We start from the raw sequence: 27,763 nt of genomic DNA, 5'->3' as shown, positions 1-27,763 counted from the left end.
GACAACATGGACAGGCTGCCAACTGACTACAGCTGATGAAGGAGAACCCTAAGCTGGACACTTGTAATATTTTATTTTATTTAATATTTATATCTGGTATTTTAAATAAATTGTTATGGCTGTATTGATAAAAAATAATAATACTAATGTAGTGAGTCTACCAAACCACTGAGTAACAAACACATAAACACCTCACAAGGGTATATTGTGTTCCACATAAAGAATATGCTAACTTGAAAAATCAACAAAATGCATAAAAAAACAACTTGAGTAAGCCATAAACAAAAGTTTAAAAACTCATTAAACACTGTTTGATAACTCAAGTAACTATTGTATATGTTGCTGTTCTCTTTTTGGGATCCCTTTGAAATATAATGCAAATGCACAGCAGGCCAGGTGCAGTCACCAGCAGAACAGAATGAAATTAACCCCAAAACAGGAACCCAGTGTGACCTAAAGCGGAATTCTACAGATTTTTCAACCTCGCTGTAGATTCGATGACTGAACCGTTGAGATGTAAAAGTGTCATTCAGAGAGGTTGTGAAATGTTTCAATGTGGAGAAACATTTCAGATTTCTTGACAGTGGTGGTGATAGGAAACAGGGCCTGTGATGGGTACAATGCAAATATAGGCACTTTATTATCAAAACGTGCATGTGTATGTTATATGTACATGTGGCTAATCAAGGAGTAATAGTAAATCTTTAGGCACTAGTTTGCTTTACACAGCCTGCATGTACTTCTCTTCCCTGACTGGCTTTTCCTAACAACTTTCAGAGGGGTAGATGTCTGACCAGACGCCGGGTTCCTATCACTACTGTTGCGAACAATTCTCTTTTTCTAGAATCACAAACTAATCTGAATGAATGTCTCAAGAAAGTATTAAACGGAAACTTTGAAAATTCCCCTTTATGTGGGAAAAATAGAGACCATTAAATGTTTGTAGTGCAAGGCAAGCAAGGGAGACTGCAGGCTTAGTAAATAAAGGTACTGTTATCTGGAAAGTCCTAAAAGTATTAGAACTGTGCTACATAGGACTGAGAATGAGTAAAGTAAAGGGGGGCTTACTAATCCCACTTTAATACCCCCACACTAGTGAGCACTTACTGAGATGTGGCCACAACAAAGGAGCCGAGGCGCGGAGCCCTTCCCCTTTAACGCCGCACACACTCACTCATACGCACGCACGCACGCACACACCCCTTTAACAAGCTGCCGGACTATGGCGCGTGCTCCCGTTCACTTCAGCTCTCTTGTCAACATCTTCCCACAAATGCATTAATGCGGAGCAATGGGAATCTCGCAGTCATGGCTGTGCTACGAAGCGTCTCAGCGTTGCTCGCTCTGGCTGGATTAATCGCACTGGGTGATGGTGAGTATCTCCCTCAGTGTCTCTCTCTCCCTCTCTGGGTCTATTTATTTATTGAACAGTGCGCGTGAAGGCGGCGAAGCTACACCACACGAGGCTCGTCGCCATGGCGTGAGCTGTGATACGGAGCCTACTAGCTAACATGAAAGTATTTTTTATACTTAAATGCTTGATTACCTCGTCGTATGCCTGATTTGTAGGTCGCGTCTTTTGATGAGGCTGAAGTCGGTTTACTATTCGCCAGGTTCTGTTCAAATTATTCCGTTCCACCTTAACTGGTGCAGCAGTTACACTCTGGCGTCTCCGGTGCCAGAAGATAACTGATGCACCATTTAAGGTGGAACGGCAAATTCGACCAAGAAGCTAACTAACTTCAGCTTCGGCTTCTTTTGCCCTTCTTTTTTTTTCGGCACACGTTTCCGGTTGAAATGTGTGTGTGGTGGAAAAGTGCCAGGCTCTCTTGGCTTCTGTGGTCAGTGTGGCCTCGCCACGGCACTTCAGAACAAAAACCCGAGTAAATACCGAATATTATGTCCTGTGAGGCTGTTTTACAGTCTGTCATGCTGCTCCAGAACGGTCACCAGGTCTGTGCTTAGGTAAAAAGGATGGTATTGTTTTGGAGATATAGATGAAGTATTAGCCCATCATTAGCCACCTTCTTCAAACCACAGTGTAAACCCACTTAGGCTAAATATAAGGTTGGTCTGTGGTTTGTGAACAGGCAGTTTGTTCACTGGCCTTCGTCTTCCTTCTTCACTGTAGCTACCATTGCTGAAGCATATACTGTGTTCTGAATGATACAAATAATGAAATGGAGTTGGACCAGCAGATGTGCAGCAGTTTTGCTCTATGAAAACAGACCTGCTGGTTTACCTCAGCTGCTTTGTTCATACTGTATGAAGCAGGCTGTGAGTTTGGCTAAGTTTATAAACTAGTTTAGGCTCCAAGCGTGATCTAAAATTGTATTATGTGTAGAGACTGCCCAAACCTTTCCCCCCTGTTGTGATAGTTTTTTTTTTTTTTTTTTTAAAGTTGCATGTTGCCGTACTGCATGATGTAGTTCTAGTGTGAATATTTGAAAAGTGTTTATATATTGGCATTAGTGTCAGCACATATGCTCATAAATGTCATAATGTCCATATTGGTACATCCCTACATATTGAATCCTTGGGTCGATAACAGGTTGATATTGTTCCAAAATGTTCTTCTGTACATTTCCACCAAAGTCATCTTAAAATTGAAAATTGAAAAAGCTTTAAAATGAGCAGCTTCATTTAAAGCACTTCACTCAAGATTAACGTCAAATAACCCCAGAGGAACAAATACAGCGAACAACATCACAAGCACAATGTCTGTAGTTTCTGGCTAGATTTGTTACAGAATTGGATCATATTAATTCTTTTTTCCTTCTGATATCCCTTCCAGCGTTTTTCTGCTGACATAAGTCCACTACTAATATACAGTGTCAGACAAGTGCATTGTCAAATTATGTATAAAATAGAGGCAGGGAATTCGATGATGGGTGATGAAGGCCACCACAGCATAGGCAGATTGTTTCCAGTACACCATAGCTTACGTGCTCAGCCCTACTGTCTGTGTTTGTGTTTACAATACAAGCAGCTACATCCAGGAACGTGTTAATGCCTCTAGGCTTAAGTTGGCCTCTTATGCTGATGTGGGCATGACTCTTCTGAAGGGAAATCATGAGTATCCCCATAAAACATGCGTGGCCATTGGAAGCGTATGGCATTGTATACTGGGCATCTGGCTGAAGTGACCAGTGAATGCAAATGTATTAAGGAGCTAAGGTTACTGTGTAGTGTTTCTTTTTTTCAGTCAGTTGTTAGTAAATTAACTTTAAAATTAAGTAAGTGGTAAAATGCTGCTTATTTCTGTGTTTTTGTATGGTATAAAACACCAATCCATACACTTTTAGGGAGGCAGTGTTCACTCACCAAAACCCAGACAGAAGTCAGAGTTGAAGTCTGGCCTTTTGTGATGGAAATGTAGGCAATGAGTCCCATTCAGTGGCCTGTCAAAGGAGTCTGCCTCTCTTTTTGTGTGGACGGCTAATGTTGATTACATTCACTGCATACATAAACATTGCTGACGTATGGTAGAACAACATGGTCTGATCTTGTACTTTGTTGCCTCCAGATGAAGTGCTCTCTCTGAGGACCATGTTTAATTGTAGTCATGAATATTTTTTGGTTTAATTAACTTTTTTCAGCTTCAGAATGATCTTAGAGAAGCTAAGCTTTAAAGTCAAAAAAGTTGTTTTTTTTCTAAATGACAAAATATGAATGTTTTCCCTGGTTGCTAAGTCATGCCAAGTAAGACCGTGTAACAAAATAAACCGCAGTTCCTGTCATTTTCAGCTTTTGGTAGGAATTGCAGCTCAACCTTTTTCACATTTGTGTTTTTCAAATGGATGACTCATCCAATTTCCAAGAAACCTTCCTCCCTTGGTTGATCACAGGGTCAAGATGTTCAGCACTGTCACATATTCTGATAAATCCTTTAATGGTAAAGGTAAAGGCCATGGGACCATTTGAAGTGGGTCATTGAATAAGTTTTGCTCTCTAGGGATATCCTCTGTATTGGTGTATAGTCACATTGGTGTCACATGTTATTCCTTTTTATTTTTTATTAGTAAGAAAAAATAGTTAAGGAGAATTCCACCAGTTTTTAAAATTTGTGAATCAAAGCGATGTCAGCAAAGATATTCTGAGTGGTTTGATGTGAAATGAAATTGTTCTAGAAAAACTTGCTTAGTTAAAGTGGTTGTGATGGAAACTGAAGTTCTGAAGATTTTAATGCATCTCAGAGCCACATTGGACAACTAATACATGAAATGGTTGAGACCTTTTACAGTTGGCCTCATTTTTAATCCATTCATGGTGGAAAGGTACAGGCATGGCATTTTACTACTCTTACCTTTATCATCGCTACATGTAAAACTTTAGAAGACGTGTAAGTTCACTGGTCTTTTGGGAAAATAAATGTCTGCATTAGCCCTGAAGATATTGTGATATTGGTTCCTATCACTACCACTCTAAAAAGTTGTTTCTCTGCATTGAACCATTTCCTCAAATAACATAGAATGACTCACATCTCAACCATTGAAACATTTTTGCGAAATTGGTGAAATTTCCCTTTAACTGCTGTGTTTGGCATTTTCTGGGTGCCTCAGGTTTTCCTAATTTTCCTTCTGGAAATGTGTTTTCAGTCAGCTCAAACAAAACGAGCTCTGTCAGGTGTGTGAGACATTCTTTCAGTAAGTAGTGCTATAACTCATTAGCTTTATTAATGGTAACTTTAATATCATCTAATACCGCAATATATTTAGAAAATATTGTGATCTTAACTTTTATCAGTAGCGCCCAGCACTTGCTGCCAGTGAACGGGTTTGCACAGCTGCTGTGTTTTTGTCCCGGCTGAGGGGTGAATATGCCTGGGGCGACAAGCGTCCCCCTGCTGAAACCAGAGAAGCCGAGGCTGCAGAGTGAGCGCTCATGCTGCATGCATGGAGCTGGACCGGACTGGAATGCGTTTTTCGTTTTCTCAGCGAGAGACAGACTGACTCGATTACAGCATAATCAAGGTGATGGGCCAGAAACAATCCTGTCATGAGGGCTGGAGCATTTACACGGCCCTGTGACGCTTCTCACGGCTCTGTGTGAGAAAACAGCATCAATGTGATACAGGAACAGTGAGCTGGGCTAAGACAAACAGCCGCAAGGCAGGGAGCGTCTCTATCTCTCTCTATCTATCTATATACGTATATCTCTGTCTTTCTTTTTTTATGTGTGTGTGTGTGTGTGTATGTATGTATGTATATATATATATATATGCATGCATGCACACACTGTCTTGCTCTCTCACATTCTTTTTTCTTTTTTACATGTGTTTTTTTTTATTCTTAATCTATCTATACATACATACATACATACATACATACGTATACCTCTGTCTTTCTTTTTTATGTGTGTGTGTATTTATGTATTTGTGTGTGTGTGTGTGTGTGTGTGTGTGTATATATTCTTTTTTACATGTGTGTTTTTTTTATTCATTTTCTTTCTCTCTCTCTCTCTCTCTCTCTCTCTCTCTCTCTCTCTCTCTCTCTCTCTCTCTCTCTCTCTCTCTCTCTCTCTCTCTCTCTCTCCTTTTCCACCATTACACACTCTAAACTCAGCAAACAATGTAATGACTGCATTCTTTCCTTCTTTTTCCCATCTTCAGTAGTGTGAAAAGAAGAGACTGCTTCTCTTTTGTGTACCTAGTTCAGTTCCTCATTGAAATCCCCAGTGAGGGCGAAGAAGCCTGTTTCTCTCTGACGCTGTGAATGTTTGTCGATTTTACATTTAACTTTTAGATTACTGTTAGGATTGCAGATACAATAAATGCTACAGTATGAATGGATGGTAAAACTGTATTTTATGAGATGGCCATGGGCTATTTAGGGCAGGAACATTAAAAGGCTACACATATGAGGCCTTGAATTTATAGTGTAATTAAGACATCAAGGTAAAGGCAAGTGAATGAACTCCAGCACCAAAGCACTTAGTGTGCTCTAATGTCAGACTGAAGTTATGGAAATGAAATGTGGGCACGCATTAAGCTGCAATATAGTTTGCATGTGTGTGCTTGTTCGGGAACTCGGAGCCTGAAACTACAGGGAGATATGTAGGCTCACATGGGCAAAGCTTATTTCTGTCCAGTAGTCATAAAATTCATTATCACAGTATTTCTCCAATCTATCACAGCATCAGATGATGTTTAAGTTTTCATTAATGAAGTTAATGAACCTGAGTGCTGCTACGCTTCTGAAAGAAAGCTGTTATACATGAACACAACGTGAATAAACGAGGCGAAACTACAAAATATTCCGGCCTGATCATTTTTCATGTCAAAACACATTGGATATGTTCATGAAATGCTGATTTTTGAGTAGACCATGTTCAATTTTTGGAAGCGTGAAAGTAGTGGAGAGTTTTCACCCCCATTCAGTATCTTGAGTGTTTTTGAACACAACTTGGGTTTAGCAGTTTCAGTTTAAGTTGCAAGCCTCACAAATCAGAAGGAAAACATTATTTTAATGTTTATCAGTCATCTTGGTTACTGTGCCAACGCCAGAGACAGACTCCTGAGTGGCACAGCTGTCTAAACGTGCATCTCTTTTACTGCCCTGTTGCGGCTGCACAGCAGAATTAGACCTTACTGAAAATGACGATTGTTATATTTACCTTAAAGTAAAGCATTTTTAACAAAAAACTGGAATTAATTACTTATTATACTAACAAAAGTGCAAAGAGAGATTTAAGACAAACATCAATAATTTGGAGATGAATTGACTTATTTGCATTTCTAAGTACTCCAGCTGGTGTCCTGATATATTTGATCTGCAATGAGAAACTGTCAAACGCTAAAAAGTTGCGAGCCTCAGGCCAGCTTTTTTTGCCCGCTTCTTGTTTGAATTTTGCTGTTCAACCTTAAATGGTTCAGCAGTTGCATTCTGGCACCTCAGCGTTGTTTAAGGTAGAAGGGGAAAATTAGAACGAGAAGCTGGAGAATGAGAAGCTTCAGTCTCCTAAAAAGTTGAATGTTGGGAGATGTTGTAGAAGAAACTATTCTCCTTTGCAGAAAAGTTTCCTGCCGAAGATGTGAGAAAAGTGACTGTAGCTGAGGTAAAGCTTTAAGCAGAGTAATGCTTAAAGTAATGCAATGTTTTCATTTTTATAAAAAGATTTTAGTCTATGCTAATTTTGCATACTGAGAAACATTTACAGCCAACATGGTAAAATGGACATAAAATATTCTGGCTCCCAATGTGGTTTGATATATATAATATAAGACATTTAGGTTGCCGATCCCTGGTCTAGGCACAGGAGATTGAGTTTGATCCCTGGTGAGTCCAAGAGTTTGCAACTTGCCTCACTCTCTTGGGGTATGCAGGATGGCCCTTTCTCTCCCATCACTTAGCACCATACCAGCCAGTTTGGGTGTCTGTTAGCTGTTAGTTAACAACTAGCATTGTCCCCCAAGTGTGTTGAGCTGTCTAGTGGTGTTGCATTAGTAGCAGTTTGAAAAGATGTGGCTGGTTTCATGTCACTCGAAGCACTTGCTAGCTTTTACCCTCCTAGTGCTTGTAGCTTCATGTGATTGTGGTAGACCTAGTTAGTGGGAGCTGGACACAACTAAATTGGGAAGAAAAGGAAAAATGTCATAGTGAACATTTGTGTGAAGAATTCAGGTATGTATGTGCTATATAGGCTATAAATTGCACAAATAATTCAAATTATGTGTAAAGACCTTTACATTTCAGTGGACTGTTTGTTTACCCCTTGTAAACTGCACAAAATGGAGGTCAAGAAATGAAAACCAAACTGCTTTATGTATCTATCAATGCTACCATAAGTGAAAATCAGTATTGTTGTTTGACACCATTGCCCGTATAGACTACCCAGCATTAGCATGTGTCTGTCTGTCTGTTAGCCTTTGACGAGGGGTTGAGTTCACGGTCACAGAAGTTTCAGATCTGTCTTCCCTTCAATAATGACCTTGCTAATGACCTAAGTGGCCATCAGGCAGCGCGTAATTGCACTTTCAGACGGGCTAGCCTTTGCTTGACCTGACTCACTCTGCTTGTTTGGAAAATTTCCATGCTGTGACTTGTTTATTTACAGGTTCCTTCATCAATTTAGTATAATGACATAATAGCCTGACTGTTTTTCCTGATATGTCCTAATATTATAAGCATTTCTCATGCACTCCCAAGCAGGGCGAGAAGGCTTGCCAAACCTTGTCAGATTACGCTGTTTGCTAGAAAACATCTAGGCCAGCAGTGCTCAGAATGATGCTCTAACAGTCATATGGGACTGGTTCACTACGGTAATGTGTTCTACTATTTCTGAGACCCATATTCTTTGTGCAATAAGCACATCACATGCAGAAATGAAAGATAGTCCTTTTATAGGACTCTGAAGGTTGTGACTGCATCATATTAGTTTGCACACTTATTTGTGGTAGATATTAGATATTGTGGTAGGCATAGATATTATCCCTGTTTTGTAATGTGAGGTACATCTGTAATTGTAGGTGACGTATGCACAGTCAGTACATCTCTGTGTACTACAGACTTAATTGTGGGAGAAACGGCAAAAATAATTCCTCTTGAAGAATATTTTCACATTGTGTGTGTTGTTCCATAAGTTCAACATTTAAAATAGCAAAGGAACAGGAGGAATTCAGTTGGTAAAGAAATAAATGTGTAAAACAGAGCATGGTACTATGAGCTAACATTTAGTACCCTTGATGTTGTGGTGGTTGTTGTAGTTGTTATTTTAGTTCTTGTAATTCTTGTCATTCTTACTGCAGTTTATTGTGATTGATATTCTTGCATTTTATTTGTAGTTGTTGTGGTTTTTGTAGTTCTTGTAATTGTTGCTGTTGTGATTGTAATTCTTGTAACTAGTTGTTTATGTTGTAATAATTACTGTTGTGATTGTCGTGTTTTTGTTGTTGCCATTGCAAGTGTATTTGTTGAAATGTGTCATTGTTGTAGTTGTTAATCTTGTAATTGTAGTAGTAGTTGTTGGAATTTTTGTATTTTACTTGTTGTTGGAATGGTTGTGATGGTAAGTTGTTTAATTTGTTTTTGTTGTACTTCTTGTTGCAGTAATGATTTGTTGTAAGTGTATTTCTTGTGGTGGTTGTTATTATAGAAAGTTTAGTTGTTGTGCTTTTGCTTAATTGTAATTCTTGGAATTGTAGTGATTGTAGTTGTTGCATTATTTGTTGTTGTGTTCTGTGTGTGTATAGGGAGTATATTATCTTTAGTTTTAGCTGTAGCTTTTTTTGTTCTAAACGTTCTAGAACTGCTGACGATACCCATGATATATTCAGAAGAGTATACTGAAACATTTTCTCATGTTAACAATGCCACTCCATTCAGAACTGTATAAATCCTATATCCTATTGTTTCTACACTGTATTACATTAGATGTGTTACTGTATGTGAAGTTGGTATGTAAGCTAACTGTATTGGGTTAGGGGGATGTAAGGCCACAGCTGAAAGAAAGACAGGGCAGAAAGGTAATAGATGGACAAGGACTCATGTTTCTGGAGGCAGAAAGAGATTTCTGCTTTTGGACCAGACAAGTAATTTGACCATGAGAGAGTAGAAAAGATGCCCCTCCTTTGCCTGCATTGATTTTGTGTGTGTGGGATAGGGAGTGTGTGCATCTGGGTGTATGTGTGTAGGAGTGTGCGTGTATGTGTGTGTGCACGCTCTGTCTGGTGGCGTCGGCATGTCTTAATCAGCTCCCTGTCTGGGGGCTCTATGGATCTCATTTCAGCCCCTTTGCATCTTGGGTAACGGCTCTCTCGCAGTCCGCTTGCTCCCTCCGGCCCCAGCATCCTGCTCTCTGCGACACAGTGGAGGATGATGGACTTTAATTGTACTGAGGAGATGGAACGCGATAACATCCATAAGGAGAAGCAAGCAAGGCCGCTTAGAGAGACCAAGCACACAATTTAGCCAAAACTGCTGTTGTGAGAGCTCAGTTTGTTGTGTGGAGTCTAAGTGGCTGAAGCTTAAAGGAATAAGCTGCTGTTTTTCAGCATAATCTCTATCACCTACTTTTGTAGCATTTGGTTGATTTACTTTTGACTATAATTTTGATGCATTTCACTGTATTGGGAAAAGAACAGAAAACCATTTAACTGTTTATAATACAGTTGTGTGTGGAGGTTTAGAGGCCTCGGGCCAAACTGCGTGTTTTTGGGTTGTTTTTTTTTTTTTTTTTTTTTTTTTTTTTTAAGTGAAAGTATGCAAATCCTCTACAAAGAACTCACATTTTAATGCACAGTTGCCGTTTAACATTTAGGCTTAAGTTTGTCCCCCTACACTAAGGAAATGAAGTAGTAACTGTACATATATATGTGCAACAAAATGTCATATTTAACTTCCATGTAGATGATGCACTTATTTTGCATATGACTGTGGAAGCCATTAACTGAAGTAACTGCCTATTGGCTTCAGTTATGGCTGAAGCAGTTTTCCATTGTCTTCTTTTATAACTCTGGGATGAGTTGGGAAATGCACCAAAATTTTATGTCTGTGATAATTGACTATGCTACAGATGCAACTGAAAACAATTAGGCTGAAAAAGCTAGAATGTTCTTAAGAAGTTCTTAGACCATGTTAGCCCTCAGTTTTGCTCTTAGCTTGTGAACCAGGGCTATGGTTGGGAAATATTTGGCTTGTGCTGCTTTTAGTCACCGTACCGGTAATATGCAGTTGTTTATGCCAGATCCATTTGCGGTTTCATCATCATGCTAAGCCCCACTCTGACGAGCCAGCTCCTGATCAGCCCGACTCCGTCTTAATGGCAACAGTTTTATTCCCCCTCTTTCCTTCCATGGCTGCTACTTCCTGTCTGAACAAGAATGGAATGATAGGAACTTCACACTGCCAGTGAGTTTCTGGGCCCGGCCTTTACTGAATTCCGCCTTTCGTACGGGTTAAGTCGAAGTCTAGACTGGGTTTTAATGACTGTCACAGCTGGTCCCTCAGCCAAAAGCCCACTCACAGCTGGTGGTGCTGTGCTAACCCACCCCACCCCCAGTCCTGTTCCATATCTACTCCTGCCTTCCCCCGCAGATCCAAAAAGCACAGGATTTTATGGGTGGGGGGCGTCCAGTTCCCCTAAATCGCCCCCTCTACACACGCACACCCCAGCCGTGCTCTTTGTTCAGACACAGTCAGCCCAATCCCTCCTCATGTCTGCGTAATCTCCACACAAAGGGCCAGTGTAAGGCCACCAATTATGTGCATACGAGAGCACTTAGCCCAAACCGTGCACTCTTATTCTTGCTGCGTTTGGAGCCATGCACACCCAGATACCATGTTATGTACTTTCATTTGGCCAGGTTTATAGAAACTCTCCTTTTGTCAAAGTGCCTTTACAGCTCATGCACAATCCATCAGGATTTTGACCCTGCAGGTTGTCAGTCGCTGTTTTTTTTTTTTTTTGTTTGTTTTTTTTTTAAAGACTGAGCCGATTTGAAAAATTTTGTTCCAGTGTGACAAATGGCCAGTTGCTCCCTGTGTCAGTATTAATGGAACTGAATGTTCATGGGTCAATATAAAAACAACTGTTGGCCATTTCTGCTTGTTTTGTTGATTTTGTTGAAGAAAAAACACAGCATAAGAAATATGAACTTTCCATAACTATTGCACTTCCAAGATGTTGATTGCAGCATATAAATGGTAAGGGTTAGGCTAGGATCTTTTTTGTTTTTATGTATTATTAGTAGGGGTAGCATAAAGCAAGGCATGTTTATAAAGCACCTTTTTATACATTGTGGTCATTCAAAGTTCTTATTAGTTTTACATTACAATAAAAACATGTTTTAAGTAGATGCATCTGTTTTTTACCATAAAGCTACAGATTCCCATGTGCAAGGGATCTATGAGCTGCATGTAGGCTACACAGTGTGACCTTGGTGTGTGCTCAGTGACGTTATGCTGAGTAACTGGTAACTGTCCCTAGTGGCAGTAAAAACATTTTCCTATGGTTAAAAAATTATGTTCATGTATTGATTATTTTTTGCAAAAATGTTGTTGTCCTACATTTAATACTACATTTGTTGTTGCGACACCTGTACCTGTACAAAAATCTGACTGTTACAGTATACCTACCACAAACTAAATGGCCTCAAGTGATGTTAAAGTCCAAGCAACATTCTCAATTCCATTCTTTCTTACCAGGATAATTAGTTTTATGACCAAATAATATGGTATACTACAACTGCTATTATGTTCTTTTGTTTTACAAAGAGTAAACTTTCACTTTGTTCTCTTGCAGAAAAAGGAAAAGTGTCTAGAACTTTGAGCATGATGGCCTACGTTTAGATACTCATATCTTCAGTTTTAAAATTGCTCATTTTAAAGTTTAGAAATATTTAGATAGAATGTCTGATCGGTAACCCAGTTCAGTTAATAGTCATCCTAAAAAAAGTGCTATGGTGCCATCTCTTTTAGCAATTTTATGCTATGATAATTTGTTATTGGCAGCTAAGGGGTAAATTAAACATTAAAGCCTTTAATCAAGATGGAAAGGCAGCTCCATAGAGCCAGTGTGACTAATTTTTAAACAAATTTTAATACGTTTATTGAGAGGGATTTATTGAACTTTGAAATTAGTCTTAATTTTTTTTTCTACTGTTTGTTTTTGAAGGTTTAGGCCAGGCATTCAGAGCCTGGGTAGTGTTTACTGTATTTCAGTGGCTTGCTATTTCATCGGTTTGCTGTCTACTATTTGATGTCATCAGATGATGCATGACATCACCAAGTAGCATGCAAAGAGCGGGAAGTTGCTGTAATGTCCTCAGTGTCCCTGTTCCGTCTAACGGAAATGCCTTTGTCCTTTTAGAGAGAGAGAGAGAGAGAGAGAGAGAGAGAGAGAGAGAGAGAGAGAGAGAGAGAGAGAGAGAGAGAGAGAGAGAGAGAGAGAGAGAGAGAGAGAGAGAGAGAGAGAGAGAGAGAGAGAGAGAGAGAGAGAGAGACAGAGAGAGAGAGAGAGAGAGAGAGAGAGAGAGAGAGAGAGAGAGAGAGAGAGAGAGAGAGAGAGAGAGAGAGAGAGAGAGAGAGAGAGAGAGAGAGAGAGAGAGAGAGAGAGAGAGAGAGAGAGAGAGAGAGAGAGAGAGAGAGAGAGAGAGAGAGAGAGAGAGAGAGAGAGAGAGAGAGAGAGAGAGAGAGAGGAGAGAGAATAATAGCATTTCAGCAAAATACAGCTCTATTGTATGTTATGGTGTTTTTGAGGAGCATAACCAATAGACTTGACCACAGCTCATACAGCTGGTGTCCCACAGACCACAAACATTCAGCACATCCTCATTTACCATGCTTTAACTTCACAATCAAACTCCAACAGTGCATTCACTACAGAGCACATGAAGGGTGTGTTTGACATCTTCGTAATCGAGTGTCAGTCATTAGATTTGGTTGGTGAATGTGTGTGTAGGCATGACTGTCTTTCATTGGAAAAGATGAGACAGAACAGTCGGCCTTTTATTGAAGATTAAAAATCCTACAGTATAAAACCCAATAATAATCAACTCAGTGTAATAGTAACCATGTAGGACTGCTTTTATGTTAGAAGCCAGAACAACACATTTTTACCTAAACTGTAATCACAAGTAGTGCTGGTGATGAATTCATATTAATTTAGGTTGTTGTCATGTGGTATCATGTTCTAGTCATTAGCTTGCTGCTAATATAATTATATAACGATGCTTAATCTAGTATCCTTGCCATTGTTTCTCAAAACTCATGCCAAACTATTTCTCATTTCTGTTAGCACATGTGAGATTTTGTTGTAAGTGTTAGCACCAAGCTAACCATAGTAGGTTTTTTCCCCATACCAGATTCAGTGCTATAATACATACAGACTTTTGACAAATGCAGCTTGTAACAGTCAGGTGTATTTTTATTTATTTATTTTACCCTGTTTAATGCTTTACAGTGAGTTCTTCAATGCATATTTCAACATGTAAGCTTTGAATATTTAAAATATGTATATTTAAAAACTGAATATTGTTGGATTACCCTGTTACATCATTAGGAGTCTGCCAAGCTGCTTGTTAAACATAAGTATATAACTTAAAAAGTACATGACTTCAGTAAAGCTATGTTCAGTCTTCTGCCATGTCTTTTAATTTATATAAATGCAGTTTGTAAGTGCAGTTTGTGACTGCAGACATCTGTTTTGTTGCGGTTCAGAAGTTAAAATTGAAAAGTAGCATTATTGAGTCAGGAGGGGAAATAAGCATGCTAAAATATGCTATGTTGCTCTGAGTCACCCCAGGTGCTAGATTATTTGAGGAGTTTGAGCATGATGGCCTTCTTTTAGTTACTCAGGAAATAGGAAATGTCCGATCGGAAACTCTGTTTCAGTATCGGAAAAGAAAAAGTAGTATGGTCCCATCCCTGCTACCAATTTTATGCTGAGGTAATTACTGGCAAGTGAGATGTGAATTCAGCTCCAAATCCTTTGGTCTCTCCTCTTAAAGATGGTTCTTTGAGGGTTCTTGTATGCAGATGGTTCTTGGAGTATTCATGGTTCTATGTAGAACCATTGGCCTTGAAGAACCAAATATTTTTAAGAGTGATGGATGAAGAGGTAGCTCCTTTTGAATTTTAAAAAGGGTAAATTTCTTAAGATTAATTTATTGCACTTTGAAATGAAAGCCCTTGTTTATTGCCACTGTTTATGCTGCCAAAGGTTTAGGCTAAGCCTCTGAGCCTGGTTAGTGCTTACTGTATTTCAGTGCTGTTCAGCAGTTTGCTCTGTCTGATATTTGATGTCATCAGACACATGACCTCACAAAGCAACGTGCAATGAGTGAGAAGAAGGGTTAAAATATAACGACTATGTAAAATTGAAAGAAGTAGCATTACTGAGTCATGAAAAACAATATGTATATGGTGTGCTGCTGTAGGCAGCCCTGTAATGACTTAAAAAAATAATTTGTCAGTGGTGTCGGGAGAGATTTTACAGGGCTTTGTGACTGATTCGTGCTAAGTAGCCAGTTGTCTCTTGCATTCGATGTGACCATTTATTTGATGTTAATCTCTTATGTTATTCAAATAGGCAGCTGTTTTTATTTATTTATTTATTTATTACTATTATTTACAGGGTTTTTTTTTTTTATTTTTTATTTTTTTTACTTTTTTTTCCAGTTTTCTCCCCAATTTTGTTGTCTCCCAATTCCACCCGCAAGTTAGGACTCCCCAATCAAACGATACTATCAACGCTAGGAGGGTGAAGGTTAACACAGCCTTCCTCCGAGACCTGTGAAGCGCAACCTTTTTGAACTGCCGCTAATGCAACATCTTTGGACAGCTGAATGCGTTCGGAGGAAAGCGCCAACTACCAGATCTGTTACATCAGGTAACAGACGCCTGCACTGACTAGCATTTCACTTAAAATGTAAGTTTGGCTCATTGAAGGGCAAATAGTTATTTATGTTGTGACTTTGGCCAATACAAAGTACTGAAAAAAGGCCCAGAAATCCGCCATCAGCCAAGTTTGCTTTAAAGGAATCAGAATTAGCCATAAAACTTCATGATCAGTGCACCAATGTATATAACATGACAGGAAACTTTCATCCTTACACTATAGAGTTATAGAATTCGAACACTTTTAATAGTTCAGTTTTTGCTTTCTTTGCTAGTCGTTTTTTCTTGGGCCCAGTTCTGTAATCAGCCCCCCACCCTGGTTCAGGGTGAGTTAGTGTGGCCTAAATGTACTGTATGTGCTCTATTAGAGCAGTGATTAGGAGGATATGGCACAGTTGTTTTTCCCACTTTATCTGGGCCTGGTCACCTCTGTGTAATATGCAGGAAATTCCTTGTGCATGTGAACAGTTAAGTTGGATCCGCTCCACTGGCAGTTACTGGCAGCACACTTTTTTTTTTTTTGTGTGTGTGTGTGTGTGTGTGTCTTAAAGAACACTGCCATTTGACATGTACTGAGCATGGTGTTATCTCGCTTGCTCTCACTTTCACTGGTTTTTCGCTCTCACTCTTTATTTTTTTTAGTTCTGCATCTTAAGCGTCCTGGTATTGACAATTGATAATACAACTTTCCCAAAGCTCTCAAATTAGTTGATAGTAAGAGAATGAGAAAACCATTATCTCTTGCATTAATATGGAAGGGTGCGGTCTGACCATTTGTGTATCATGTGTTGTGCAATAAATGTGTGAGAAAGGCAGAGGAAGTGCAGTGACTAAGAGCAGTTTAGTGAACCCAACCTCTTTGGAGTCCAAAGCAAAAAGAGTATGAGAGAATGATTGTTTGTGGTCATCTATTTAGCCCTATGTGAGGACCAAGTGTCTTTATACTGATGGGAAAGTGTGAAAAATCTGTACAGACGATGAGGTTTGCTTGTCCTCACAAGCCTCACAAGTTTTACCACCAATACAACTTTTTTGGAAAAGTTGAAAGAGGTTAAGGTCACGGGTTTGGTTGAGAGATGGGTGCAGTGTTACTTGGCATGTGCTGATAATGATTTATTTATTTTCTTTCTAATCATGTTAATTACCTAATCTCTAAACAATTTGATATTGCATTTTTGTACAAAAAAAATGCCCATTTTATAAGTGCTTAATGTGGAAACCTTTAGTTTATAAGTGGCCATTGTTTATCAAAACTCTTGCCACAATAATGCTAATTTCTGTTAGCACATGAGATTTTGTATTAAGCATTGACATGAAGCAAACCATAGTAGGTTGTTTCCTATACTGTGCTATAAAACTTGTAACGTCTTAATATTTTGAATGCACTTAAAACTCTGAACATTGTTTGATTAGCCTGTTGACTCATTAGTGGTCTGCTGAGCTGCTTGTTTAGACATAAGTAAGCAACTTAAAAAGTAACATAAAGCTGTGTTCAGTGTTCTGTCATCAAGTATCGATCGATGGATGGATACTTTATTGATCCTGAAGGACATTTAGAGGTCAGTAGCAGACACTCAAGAGTACGGTAATAAGTTATATTGTTTACTCCCTTATTACTATTACTGTACTGTGTTGTTTGTCTGCTACTGACTGCTATCCATCTATGGCTTTTACATTATATAAATGCAGTTTGTAACTGCAGACATGTATTTGTTCATGAGATTGAGAGGAGGAAATCTGTTACGTGATCAGAGCGGGACTGTGTATAGACCTCCTGAAATTGTGTTGTCGTCTTTCCCGTATTAAGAACTCTGTTAATCCGAAAATGATCATGGTCACACCCTGTGGCAAACAGCATAAAACAAGCCTGGTAAGTTTTATTAGACATATTTTCCCGCTGCAGATCACTGTGGGTCCTCTGAATTATGAGGTCGTTAAGGAGCTAAAACAACTGTCGCTGCTGCGCAAAAAGGCTTAATCGAAGTCTTACTTTTGTGCGTCATTCCAGTGGGCAAGAACGTTGGCTTGCTTGTAGCATGTATGCTAAATGACCTTGTAATTCAGAGGCCCCTGTGACATTTACGTGTGTGTGTGTGTGTATGTATGTGTGTGTGTGTGTATGTATAGATATACTTTTTTTTCAGCAAATAAACACACTACATAAACAAATTTCGAAAATGTGTCTTGGGTGCCTAAGACTTTTGCCCAGTACTGTATGTATTTCTGTGCCTAAACCTCAGTGCAAACCGTTTGTATGTTTGCTTTCACGTGAATGTGTGCCGAGTACAGGATCTGTTAATAAAAGGCTTGTACAAACACCAGAGGCCTGTGAGGAGAGGGAATGTTGAAAGAAAAGAAAAGCAGGAATTATAATGGGCCATTTTGATGTTTGACATTAAAGAACCTTTAAGCTCCTGTACCCAAATCTGCTATTTTTTGTTCTTGGGCCTTGTTGCCATCATGCATCGCAGTCCTCAAGTCCTGTTATTTTAAAGCCAGTGCAATTTGTCCTAAGTGGTCTGCCATTGTTGGTGGCTGAGCACTGGGGCTGATAAGGACCAGGGTGTGAGTGAAGCGTGACAGCCAGCCTTTCTCTCCCCCGCCGTGACCTCAGCCACCCCTCTGTGTTCCAGAGACACCCGCCACCCCCACCTCTACCTCTAATCCCACCCGCTTTCAGGCCGCTTGCTCGCTTGCTCGGGGAGACACGTAAACACATGCCAGCAATGACAGCTCAAAAATAGTTACAAAACCTGGCCCGCATGCCAGCACACTGGAACATGTCTGATGCATGCCCTTGAAGATGAACACTGTCAGCTTGTTACTTAAGCCAAATGAGCGCCCAACATGATTTTAAAGTCTTGAAGTAGGCCAGTGGGATTTATCCTGGATTAATATGCCTCAGCCTGACACTTGTGTAGAAATCCTCTTCAGTCTTATATTTGGCCTGTGCTGCTTTTTTCATCTTTCATTTTTTTTCATCTTGGACAATCATGATGTAATCTGTGACCTTACGATGATTTCATGTTGCTGTGATTTGATGTGGATTATTCTAGTAAGATTCTGAATTTTGTTTTTTTCAAATTGAAACTTGCATGCATTTGGATTGCCAACCTGAGATCAGTGTATCGTGATACACCGTTACAGCATTTTCTGTTTATTCACAAGGGGTCTATTACACAGTTTGGCAAAAAGTCCCGAGCCCTGATTGAGCTTGTTTACTTTGTTTGTCTATTGTACATCCTGATGTATTTAGTTTGCAGGCTGATAATGGTGGGAGTGCAAGGCTCTGGGGTGCTGTGCCTGGAGCAGAGTGCTGCCGCAGTGATCCAGCTCGGCCTGTCCCAGGGCAGTTTTAGCTTTTCATGGTCTGTTTGGGTTTATCTGCAGTGGCGGATTCGATTTCATGTTATGCTGCCTGGTGGTAAACTGGTGGCTGCGTTCATGGCCTCGGCTTGAACTAACAGTGACACTCAATGGTGTGCTTTGAGGTGTAGGCTTTGCTTGCCCCCTGGTGGATGAACTAGAGTCACAGCTAAGCGAAGAGAGGGTGTGTCCTAGTGTTTTTTTTTTTTTTGTTTTGTTTTTTTTTAAATATGCCAAAACATGCCATTCATTTCAGCATGACTATTTTCCAACCTCTTTCTCTCGGAGTTAAACTGGAACTTAAGCTTAAACTTAACCTTTTGGTTACTGTGTCTTTGCAAAACAGGATGTTTAGTTTCTATATATGGACCATTTGGACTGAGGAGTGAGGGGTATGCTTCAAAAATTGTTTATGTACTACACCAAACTTTTATTCACACTTCAGTTTTCCCTAATATGGGCCATGTAAAGAGTGACTGAGCGAATAAATGAATTAATGACTGAATGAATGTTCTTGTGGAAATGTATTGACATTTGGTTAGCAGCCCCCTGACTTTGATGTTTTGAGAAAATAATAAACATAAATAATACATAGCATCAAAATAATGTGAATATATTGCAGTCAAATCAAAACCTCTCTCTACATTTCCTTTAACTTTTTTTACATCACTTAGAAAAAACACCAGCCCTTTATATTTTGTCAACATTTCATGTGTGTATATATGTGCATGTGTGTATGCGTATGTATGTGTGTCTGTGAATTAACTATAAAATGTGCAAGACTGCAAAAACCAGTAACATTTTGTTGCCCTAAGGCACATTTTGTCAATAGCACTACTACTATTGACTATACTACTACTAATAATTTTTTATATACATGTCTGTATGTATGTATATATAAACAGACTACAGAGGAATGAGTCTATCTGTAGGCAGTGAAAAACAACTTAAATTGAAGCTCAGTCTAGTGTTTGAACATCTTGTATTGTGTAAGGCAGCGTCTGAAAATCTCTTATTCTCTTTTTCTCTCTGCAGCTCTGAAGTGTAACTGCACAAACTGTGAAAAGAGTGGCTATGAGTGTGAGACGGATGGGGCCTGTATGGCCTCCACCTCCTACATTAAAGGCCAAGAGCAGCATGTTCGAATCTGTATCCCCCGCGAGAACCTAATCCCACCTGGACAGCCTATCTACTGCCTGAGTGCTGAGGGGGTGCTCAATACACACTGCTGCTACACTGACTACTGCAACAGCGTCAACCTCCAGGTTCCTAATGGTGAGCTGCCGTTATGGCTTAAGGTGGTTTGCAGGTCATTTTTAATATTTTGCTTTATTGCCTCTTGCTTGCAGCTCTGCCCTTTTTAGGAGTGTTAAGTTCTGACTGAAGTCAATTAATGTATTATAGCAAGTAATGTAGATGCTATTGTAAAAACCTTGTAGCTGGAGTCAATCATTTTTATTTAGGTCTCTTTATTTATTTCAGACTCATTTAGCAAGTCAAAACTGAATTGTGTATGTAAGTACACTTATAACAGACATTTGTTAAAGGGCCCGTATTACACAAAACCATATTTTTCTTGCCTTTCTGAAATGAGAGTTTGTGATGTTGAGATGTCAAGATGTACCATTCACTCTCCAATCTACCCTGTTATGAAGTCTCTCTTCACAGTGCCACGAAAACCAAGACATCTACATATAATCTTTCATCCAGCCTGTAGCAGGTTGGCTCAGCCCTTTTATACTTGGGGTATAAGCAGTGTCTGAGCTTTGACTGCTTTTTGAATTAGGACAATCAGAACAGAGCTCACTTACAGATATACTTTCTAAAAGCACAGTAACAACAATGGCCTGCGTCTTGTGGCAAGTGTATTAGCTTGGGCAAAGATGTAGCATGCTACTAAAGCATTAGATCAGGACACTAAAAATTAGTTATTGTTAATTAGTACAGTTATTGTACTTTTATAATGTTGAATCCTTTAATAGACTGAAAATGAAAACATTAGCCTAATACATTTATTACACAATCTTATCAAGTCTCACCTAATAGAAAACAGGAGAAAAATCTCCATAATACCAGACGATGGTCACACCAACTGTTTTCAATTCCCTCAGTAAATGTAATTAGGCTTTCTAAATAGTAGCAGCTGTATAACACATCTGAAAACAGCAGATGTCCTTTACTTCATGTGAATATTTATGACAAATGAACGAATACAAACAGATGAAAATTTAACAGCACATTAATGAAGCACTTTTACTCCTTCTCCTGTGAAAGTTATGAATTCTGAGATGTCAAAAAGTTTCTTTATGACAGCATGATATTAATTTTTACATTTTTACTGTCATAACTGATATGTGGTGCATAACATCTCTCTCTCTCTCTCTCTCTCTCTCTCTCTCTCTCTCTCTCTCTCTCTCTCTCTCTCTCTCTCTCTCTCTCTCTCTCTCTCTCTCTCTCTCTCTCTGTCTGTCTGTCTGTCTGTCTGTCTGTCTGTCTGTCTGTCTGTCTCTCTCTCTGTCTCTCTCTCTGTCTCTCTGTCTGTCTCTCTGTCTCTGTGTGTTACAGGAGTTCCTTGGACTAAAAGCTGGCCAAGTTCGGGCAGTAGCTGGGGTCCAGTGGAGCTGGTGGCAGTCATAGCAGGCCCAGTCTTTCTTGTCTGTCTACTGCTGATAGTGGGTGTGTTCCTGTTCCAGCACCACCAGCGGGTCTACAACCACCGGCAGCGGCTGGACGTGGAGGATCCTTCTTGTGACCACCTGTACCTGGCCAAAGACAAAACCCTGCAGGACCTCATCTTCGACCTGTCCACTTCTGGCTCCGGCTCTGGTCAGTCCTATCTTCGTCCTCCTTCAAATGGCTATAAGGCAGTGGTTACCGACCTTCTTACTTTCTTGCAGAGTTTTGTTCAACCCTGTATCTAACATGTACACTCCTGCCCTCACCTAACACTAATGCATCTGATCCAGCCAATCAGAAAATTCTGAAGAAGTTAATTAGCTATAGCCACTGTGGTATATGGGAACTAGATCCTGCAGTAAGGTAGATCTGCAGGACCAGGGCTGGTGACTACACACTTACAACAGTTTAAAAAAACAGCACAGTTTTTAAAAAAATCTTTCTTTAATTAACGCATCGTTCTGAGAGCATGTACTCAGTTTTGATGTGTGTCCTGCAGGCCTGCCTCTGTTTGTACAGAGGACAGTAGCTAGGACCATCGTGCTTCAAGAGATAATTGGAAAAGGTCGCTTTGGAGAAGTATGGAGGGGCAAGTGGAGAGGAGGGGATGTGGCTGTGAAGATTTTCTCCTCTAGAGAAGAACGCTCTTGGTTCCGCGAGGCAGAGATCTACCAGACCATCATGCTCCGGCACGAGAACATCCTGGGCTTCATAGCTGCAGACAACAAAGGTGAGCGATGGCATGCTACCTGCCGCTTTAATCACTTTAATGTGCTGTGCCAACACACTTTCATCTCTTTCAAGGATTAAGTCATATCAGGAAAGATTATCCCTAGAGAAATTGAATTGCTCAGATTATTCTGTTTCCTTGTTTAGACAATGGTACATGGACTCAGCTGTGGCTGGTGTCAGACTATCATGAGCACGGCTCTTTGTTTGACTATCTGAACCACTACTCTGTCACCATCGAAGGCATGATCAAATTAGCGCTGTCGGCTGCCAGTGGACTCGCACACCTGCACATGGAAATTCTTGGCACACAGGGTAAACCGGAATATTAACAATGTACCTTCTACACGACCAATCAAGTGTCATTTGTTGTATGTACCAGTGTCATTTATTAATTTCTGCGTCTCTCAGATTAATCCGGTTATTTGGAAACACTGATGGTTCTTGTTGTAATCAGATTTGTTTGAATGGCTTGTTCCACAGGGAAGCCAGGCATTGCACATCGTGACCTGAAATCTAAAAACATCTTGGTAAAAAAGAACGGCACCTGTGCTATAGCTGACTTGGGCCTGGCAGTTCGACACGAGTCTGTCACAGATACTATCGACATTGCCCCCAATCAGAGGGTGGGGACTAAAAGGTACCAATTCATCTAACTTTACAGGAACATTTCTAACTTTGTTGTGTACGTGTGTGTATGAATAAATAAATATATAATCTTGCCTCAAGTGGAGGAGTTCAAGTATCTCGGGGTCTTGTTCACAAGTGATGGTAAAAGGGAACGGGAGATTGACAGGCGGATTGGTGCTGGGTCAGCAGTGATGCGGGCTCTTTACCGGTCTGTTGTGGTAAAGAAAGAGCTGAGCCATAAGGCAAAGCTCTCGATTTACCAGTTTATCTACGTTCCCACCCTCACCTATGGTCATGAGCTTTGGGTAATGACTGAAAGAATAAGATCGTGAATACAAGCAGCCGAAATGAGTTTCCTCCGCAGGGTGTCTGGACTCTCCCTTAGAGATAGGCTAAAAAATTTATGAACGAAAACACAGACTTGCATTGGTCTGCTTTAAGCTTTAGCTCAGCTACAGCCGCTTTCCTGCCGTCTCTGCCAGAAAACTTTTCCTCAGAAGTAGAGCAGCTTATTGTAAAATTGCATCATTCGGCTGTTACAAGGCTGAAGTTGCTTCTTATTCTCCAGCTTCTTGTTCAAATTTTTCTGTTCCGAATGTAAATGCGACACCGGACTTTTTAGTGTTTGACAGTCTCTCGTTGCAGATTTAATGTTCCAGGAAACGAACTAAGGTACTTATAAATGTGAATAAGTCGGCAAATGTTCGTCTTGGCTAAATCTCTCTGCTGTTGCTAAGTGACCTGCAGTCTCGCTGACAAACGTGGCTTTCGCACTGTGTTACACACATTCTGTCTCACAGATATTTTACTGCCACAGTGACCTCTGTCTACAACATGACCAAATCCTGAGTTATAAATTCACTAAAGAAAATGCGCAGGACAGCTGTAACGTGCTGCGTGGACATCCATTACCACTGGATCTTATTTCACTGTAACAGCATATTTTATTGCAGATGAGTGGCAGCCGCGTCTATTGTGCTCCAAACAAAAGCAGTCTTCCAATTCACTTGCCACATCACTTTCATTTATTTTATTAATACAACATATTGGAAGTAAATTCATTATGGATCATTACAGATATTTTGCTTTAAAAGTCCTCATACAGTGAGGAAAAAAAAAGAGATGCTGTATAGGAAAAAGAGACTTCCTAATCATTTTATAATCGCATCGCGCCCTCTGAATCGTAATAGAAATACCACCCCTTATAATATAGTGCGTGTGTGTGTGTGTGTGTGTGTGTGTGTGTGCACGTGTGCATGTGTTGATGTTAATGATGTGAATTAACATTAACCACCACCCCCTCTCTTCTCCAGATACATGGCACCAGAGGTGCTGGATGAAACCATCAACATGGAGCATTTTGATTCATTTAAGTGTGCTGATATCTATGCTTTAGGACTGGTGTACTGGGAGATAGCAAGACGATGTAATGCTGGAGGTAAGAGACAGACGTTCTCTGTAAAGCACAGCGTACTGGTGGGTTCATCTTAGAATTTGCAGGTTTTGCAACTTTCAAACAATGAACACTAATACATTTAATGGAGACAGAAAATCAAATTGTTATGACAGTTTTTTTTCTTTCTTTCCTTTAGGCATCCATGAGGAGTATCAGCTGCCGTACTATGACCTGGTACCCTCTGACCCCTCCATAGAGGAGATGAGGAAGGTGGTGTGTGACCAGAGGCTGCGGCCCAATGTGCCCAACTGGTGGCAGAGCTATGAGGTATGAAAATGTCCTTTCAAGGGCAAATGCATGAAGTTGTATAGTTGTTTGTTTGGTTCTTGCTAAAGCAGAAGTTCTCTTTTCATATTTTTCTAAACTGATGCTCTGTGACTATGGTCATTCATTACTTATCATATTAATGTTGTTCATTTTTATTTTAATGCTGTTGTTTTTTTTGTTTTTTTTTTTTTCAAAAAAACATGGCAAAAATGTAATATTGACAATTAGACATTTTTTAGGCTTGATGAGACCAAACAAAGGCAGCAGTGTTATCACATTTAACAAAGGCTATCAAGAAGTCCACAATTACTGTTTACAGTTTACATACTGTGATGCATTAATATGCTGCATGATATCCACAGTATGCTCAGAAAAGGCTATTGTGATCGTCATAATGAGTACAGTCATATATACAGTTATATGAAAAGGTTTGGATGCCCCAGTCAAATGATGTTTTGTTGATTTTTGAGTAAAAGTAAGTGAACAGATCCTCTACACAGAACAGTTCTGCACATTTGTTATTTTTTCCAGTAAGTTTAACTCAAATTAATTGCAATTGTGCACTAAAATTTGCAGGAAAAAAGCCATATGCAAGTTTGTTCTCTGTAGAGTTTGATTTACTTAGAAAATCAACAAATGAAATTTGACCAGGAGTGTTGAGAGTTGTGCATCTCACTATATAAGCCAGCGGTGTCCAATTTTATCTGCAAAGGGCCAGTGTGGCTACAGGTTTTCATACCAAACAAGCTGAAGAACACATGATTCTACTTGATTCTACTTGTTTCATCAGTTTGACTTCATACATTTCATCAGATGATCTGATTTTTTTTTTTTGCAGTGAAAACCTGCAGCCACACTGAGCCTCTGCAGATAAGATTGGACACCCCGGTATAAGCTCACTGTTTAAAAAAAAAAAAAAAATGCCACATGCATAATTTCTTTTCCATCGCTTGGATTTGCATCACCTAGTCTTAAGAACAGCATCAATTCAATCAGGTTTGTGTGTGTATTTCAGATTTTCACTTGTCACTGCAAATTGAGAACTAAGATTAAGGTCTACTGATTTTGCTGGTCAGTCAATTTGTCCCAGTGTTCCATTGTGACTGTTGAATCATTCACATGCAGACACCTTGCAGTTTTCCTCTCAAGACACTGCAGCTCTCAGCTGGCAGGATTGGTGCTGTCATTAAGGCAACTGGTGCTTAAACCAGAATTAAAGAAGAAATTATGCGTGACTAATATTTGTCTGGGGAGCTTATTTATATAACTATATTGATCATGAACAACATCAGAATGTGCTTGACCTTGTGTGTCTGTTCAGGCGCTGCGTGTGATGGGGAAGATCATGCGCGAGTGCTGGTACGCTAACGGAGCGGCCAGGCTCACGGCCCTGCGCATTAAGAAGACTCTGTCTCAGCTGAGCGTGGAGGAGGATGTAAAGATGTGAGGCGCTCACAGGGTGCTGCAGCACCCCCTATAGAGACGCACAATCAGAGAGCGAAAGATAAAAAGACTTGTTGAAAAGCCACCTGCCAGTTTTAGCCACAGTTTTAACGTTTTTAAAGTTGTGACGAGGACTACCTCACCTTTTTAGCCAAAACTACTGAGAAAAAAAGACCACTCCAGCCATCCTTCCTTCCATCCACTGGATCCTAACCGGAAGCCCTCCATCCAGTCCAGCCATTTTCACTTCTTTGGCCTTTGGGTCAGCATCCACCTCCCAGCCTAAACATAACCCACCTACACTCCATGGACTACTTATTTAATCTTTTTAAGGCAGGAATTGTTAATGAACTGTAGTAGGGTTCTTTTATTGTTTTGTTTTTGTTTTGTTTTTGACCACTTTGATATATTGCTCTTCATAATGGATTATGCTGCATTAACAGCCGCACGTTCATTGCTGTTTTCAATCTAAGGGAGTTCCTTGGTAGGAGGAAAACATGATTTGAATTGTTTTTAATGTGATTCATGGTCACCAAACACAGTTACTGTACAAAATGGCATGTTTCTTATAAGCATTAAGCTCAACATTGTTTTACAGTGTATTTTTGCCCCAATATATTTATTTAGGTTAGAATTTTGATATAAAACGTAGCTATTGAGGACACTGTGAGATGAGTTTGTTCAGGTTATGACCATTTCATGATTATACTAATCTGAGAATAGTGAGCATAGCAGCAGTCCTAGTCAGTTCAGTGCCGTGCGAAAACCAAGTTTGGCAAGGTATGTAGCATAACTATGTTTGCGTGCTGTGCATTTTTTTCTTTCAGCCACCACTGATTTTTACATGTTACCGGAAGAAATTAGTCTGTAGTATATCCAAAAGGTCTTTTTCAGAAAGGCTGTTTTCAACTGCACTATGATTTTTCAAATTGTTTTAGTGGGTTTAACAGTTAAGCATCCTGTAAATGGTTCATGTAAAATTGTGCATTTCTCTGTTTGCTTATTTATAATGTAGCCTTTCTAATCTACAACTTTTTATAGTCTGTTCCCATTATACATTTTGTAGTTTTAATTCAAGCCATCTAGAAGGTACTACTGAATATTTGATTGCATAAATGGCATCTCTCCACAGCCTTGAAGAGATTATCCTCATTATCTACTCCATCAGATTTATCCTGACCTAAATAACTTCACGCACCAGTGTCCAGCACACTGTTCTAGCCAAATTCAGGTCCCAAAGTAAGTTCTAGAATAATAACATCAGTGTCTACACAAATTAAATGTAAGAATCAGAGAAAGAACTATGTTCCTTATTATTATTGTTGTTGTTGTTGTTGTTGCTAATGAGCCCATACAAGATTCTTAGCAGTTCTTTAGCAAATGAAAATGTTTGCGCAATAGATATCCTCAAAATTGTGCTGTCTAGCTGAAAACATGGATGGCGATTGCAGCCTAGTAAAGTTTCCACAACAACGTTGCTTAAAGCTCTAAAAATGTGACCGTCCTTTTTGTTAAGGTGCTCTGTGTCCAACACTGGGATTTCGGTCTTGACTAATATAAGACAGTAGAGAAAGGCCGACTAGTCAGTTCCACTTCTATTTAAATCGCTTACTTTCACAACTTGGAATTTGCTTGCTGCATACTCTTCCAATACTCCAGACAGCAGGAGAGATACAGGAGCAGGTAGATGTTAAGCCACCTAATGGAAGAGCCACACTGGCATGTAGACCAAATGGCCAGTTATGGTCCATGTTTGGTATGGTGGCAAGTCTTTCAGCTGTTCAGTCTGCATTTCTAATCATGATAAATGCAACTCTCTTGGGATTTACTGAAATTGTACATAATACATTTTGTTTTCTTA

At 39.7% G+C, this 27,763-nt stretch overlaps 1 protein-coding gene across 1 annotated transcript; it reads left to right on the top strand.

Annotated features, from left to right (window-relative positions):
- The first annotated feature begins 1,187 nt into the window (after positions 1-1,187).
- acvr1ba (activin A receptor type 1Ba) lies at positions 1,188-27,763 on the top strand. Its single transcript, XM_017707896.2, has 9 exons — positions 1,188-1,372; positions 19,737-19,976; positions 21,267-21,527; positions 21,877-22,107; positions 22,254-22,421; positions 22,590-22,746; positions 24,050-24,174; positions 24,329-24,459; positions 25,781-27,763. The coding sequence occupies exons 1-9, from the start codon at positions 1,282-1,284 to the stop codon at positions 25,904-25,906; spliced, it is 1,530 nt and encodes a 509-aa protein (XP_017563385.1). The 5' UTR covers positions 1,188-1,281; the 3' UTR covers positions 25,907-27,763.

This window comes from Pygocentrus nattereri, chromosome 9, assembly GCF_015220715.1.
Source record: "Pygocentrus nattereri isolate fPygNat1 chromosome 9, fPygNat1.pri, whole genome shotgun sequence".
In the NCBI taxonomy this organism is placed as follows: Eukaryota; Metazoa; Chordata; class Actinopteri; order Characiformes; family Serrasalmidae; genus Pygocentrus; species Pygocentrus nattereri.
The sequence above is the reverse complement of the archived record's forward strand: the minus strand, read 5'-3'. Positions and strand labels throughout refer to the sequence as shown.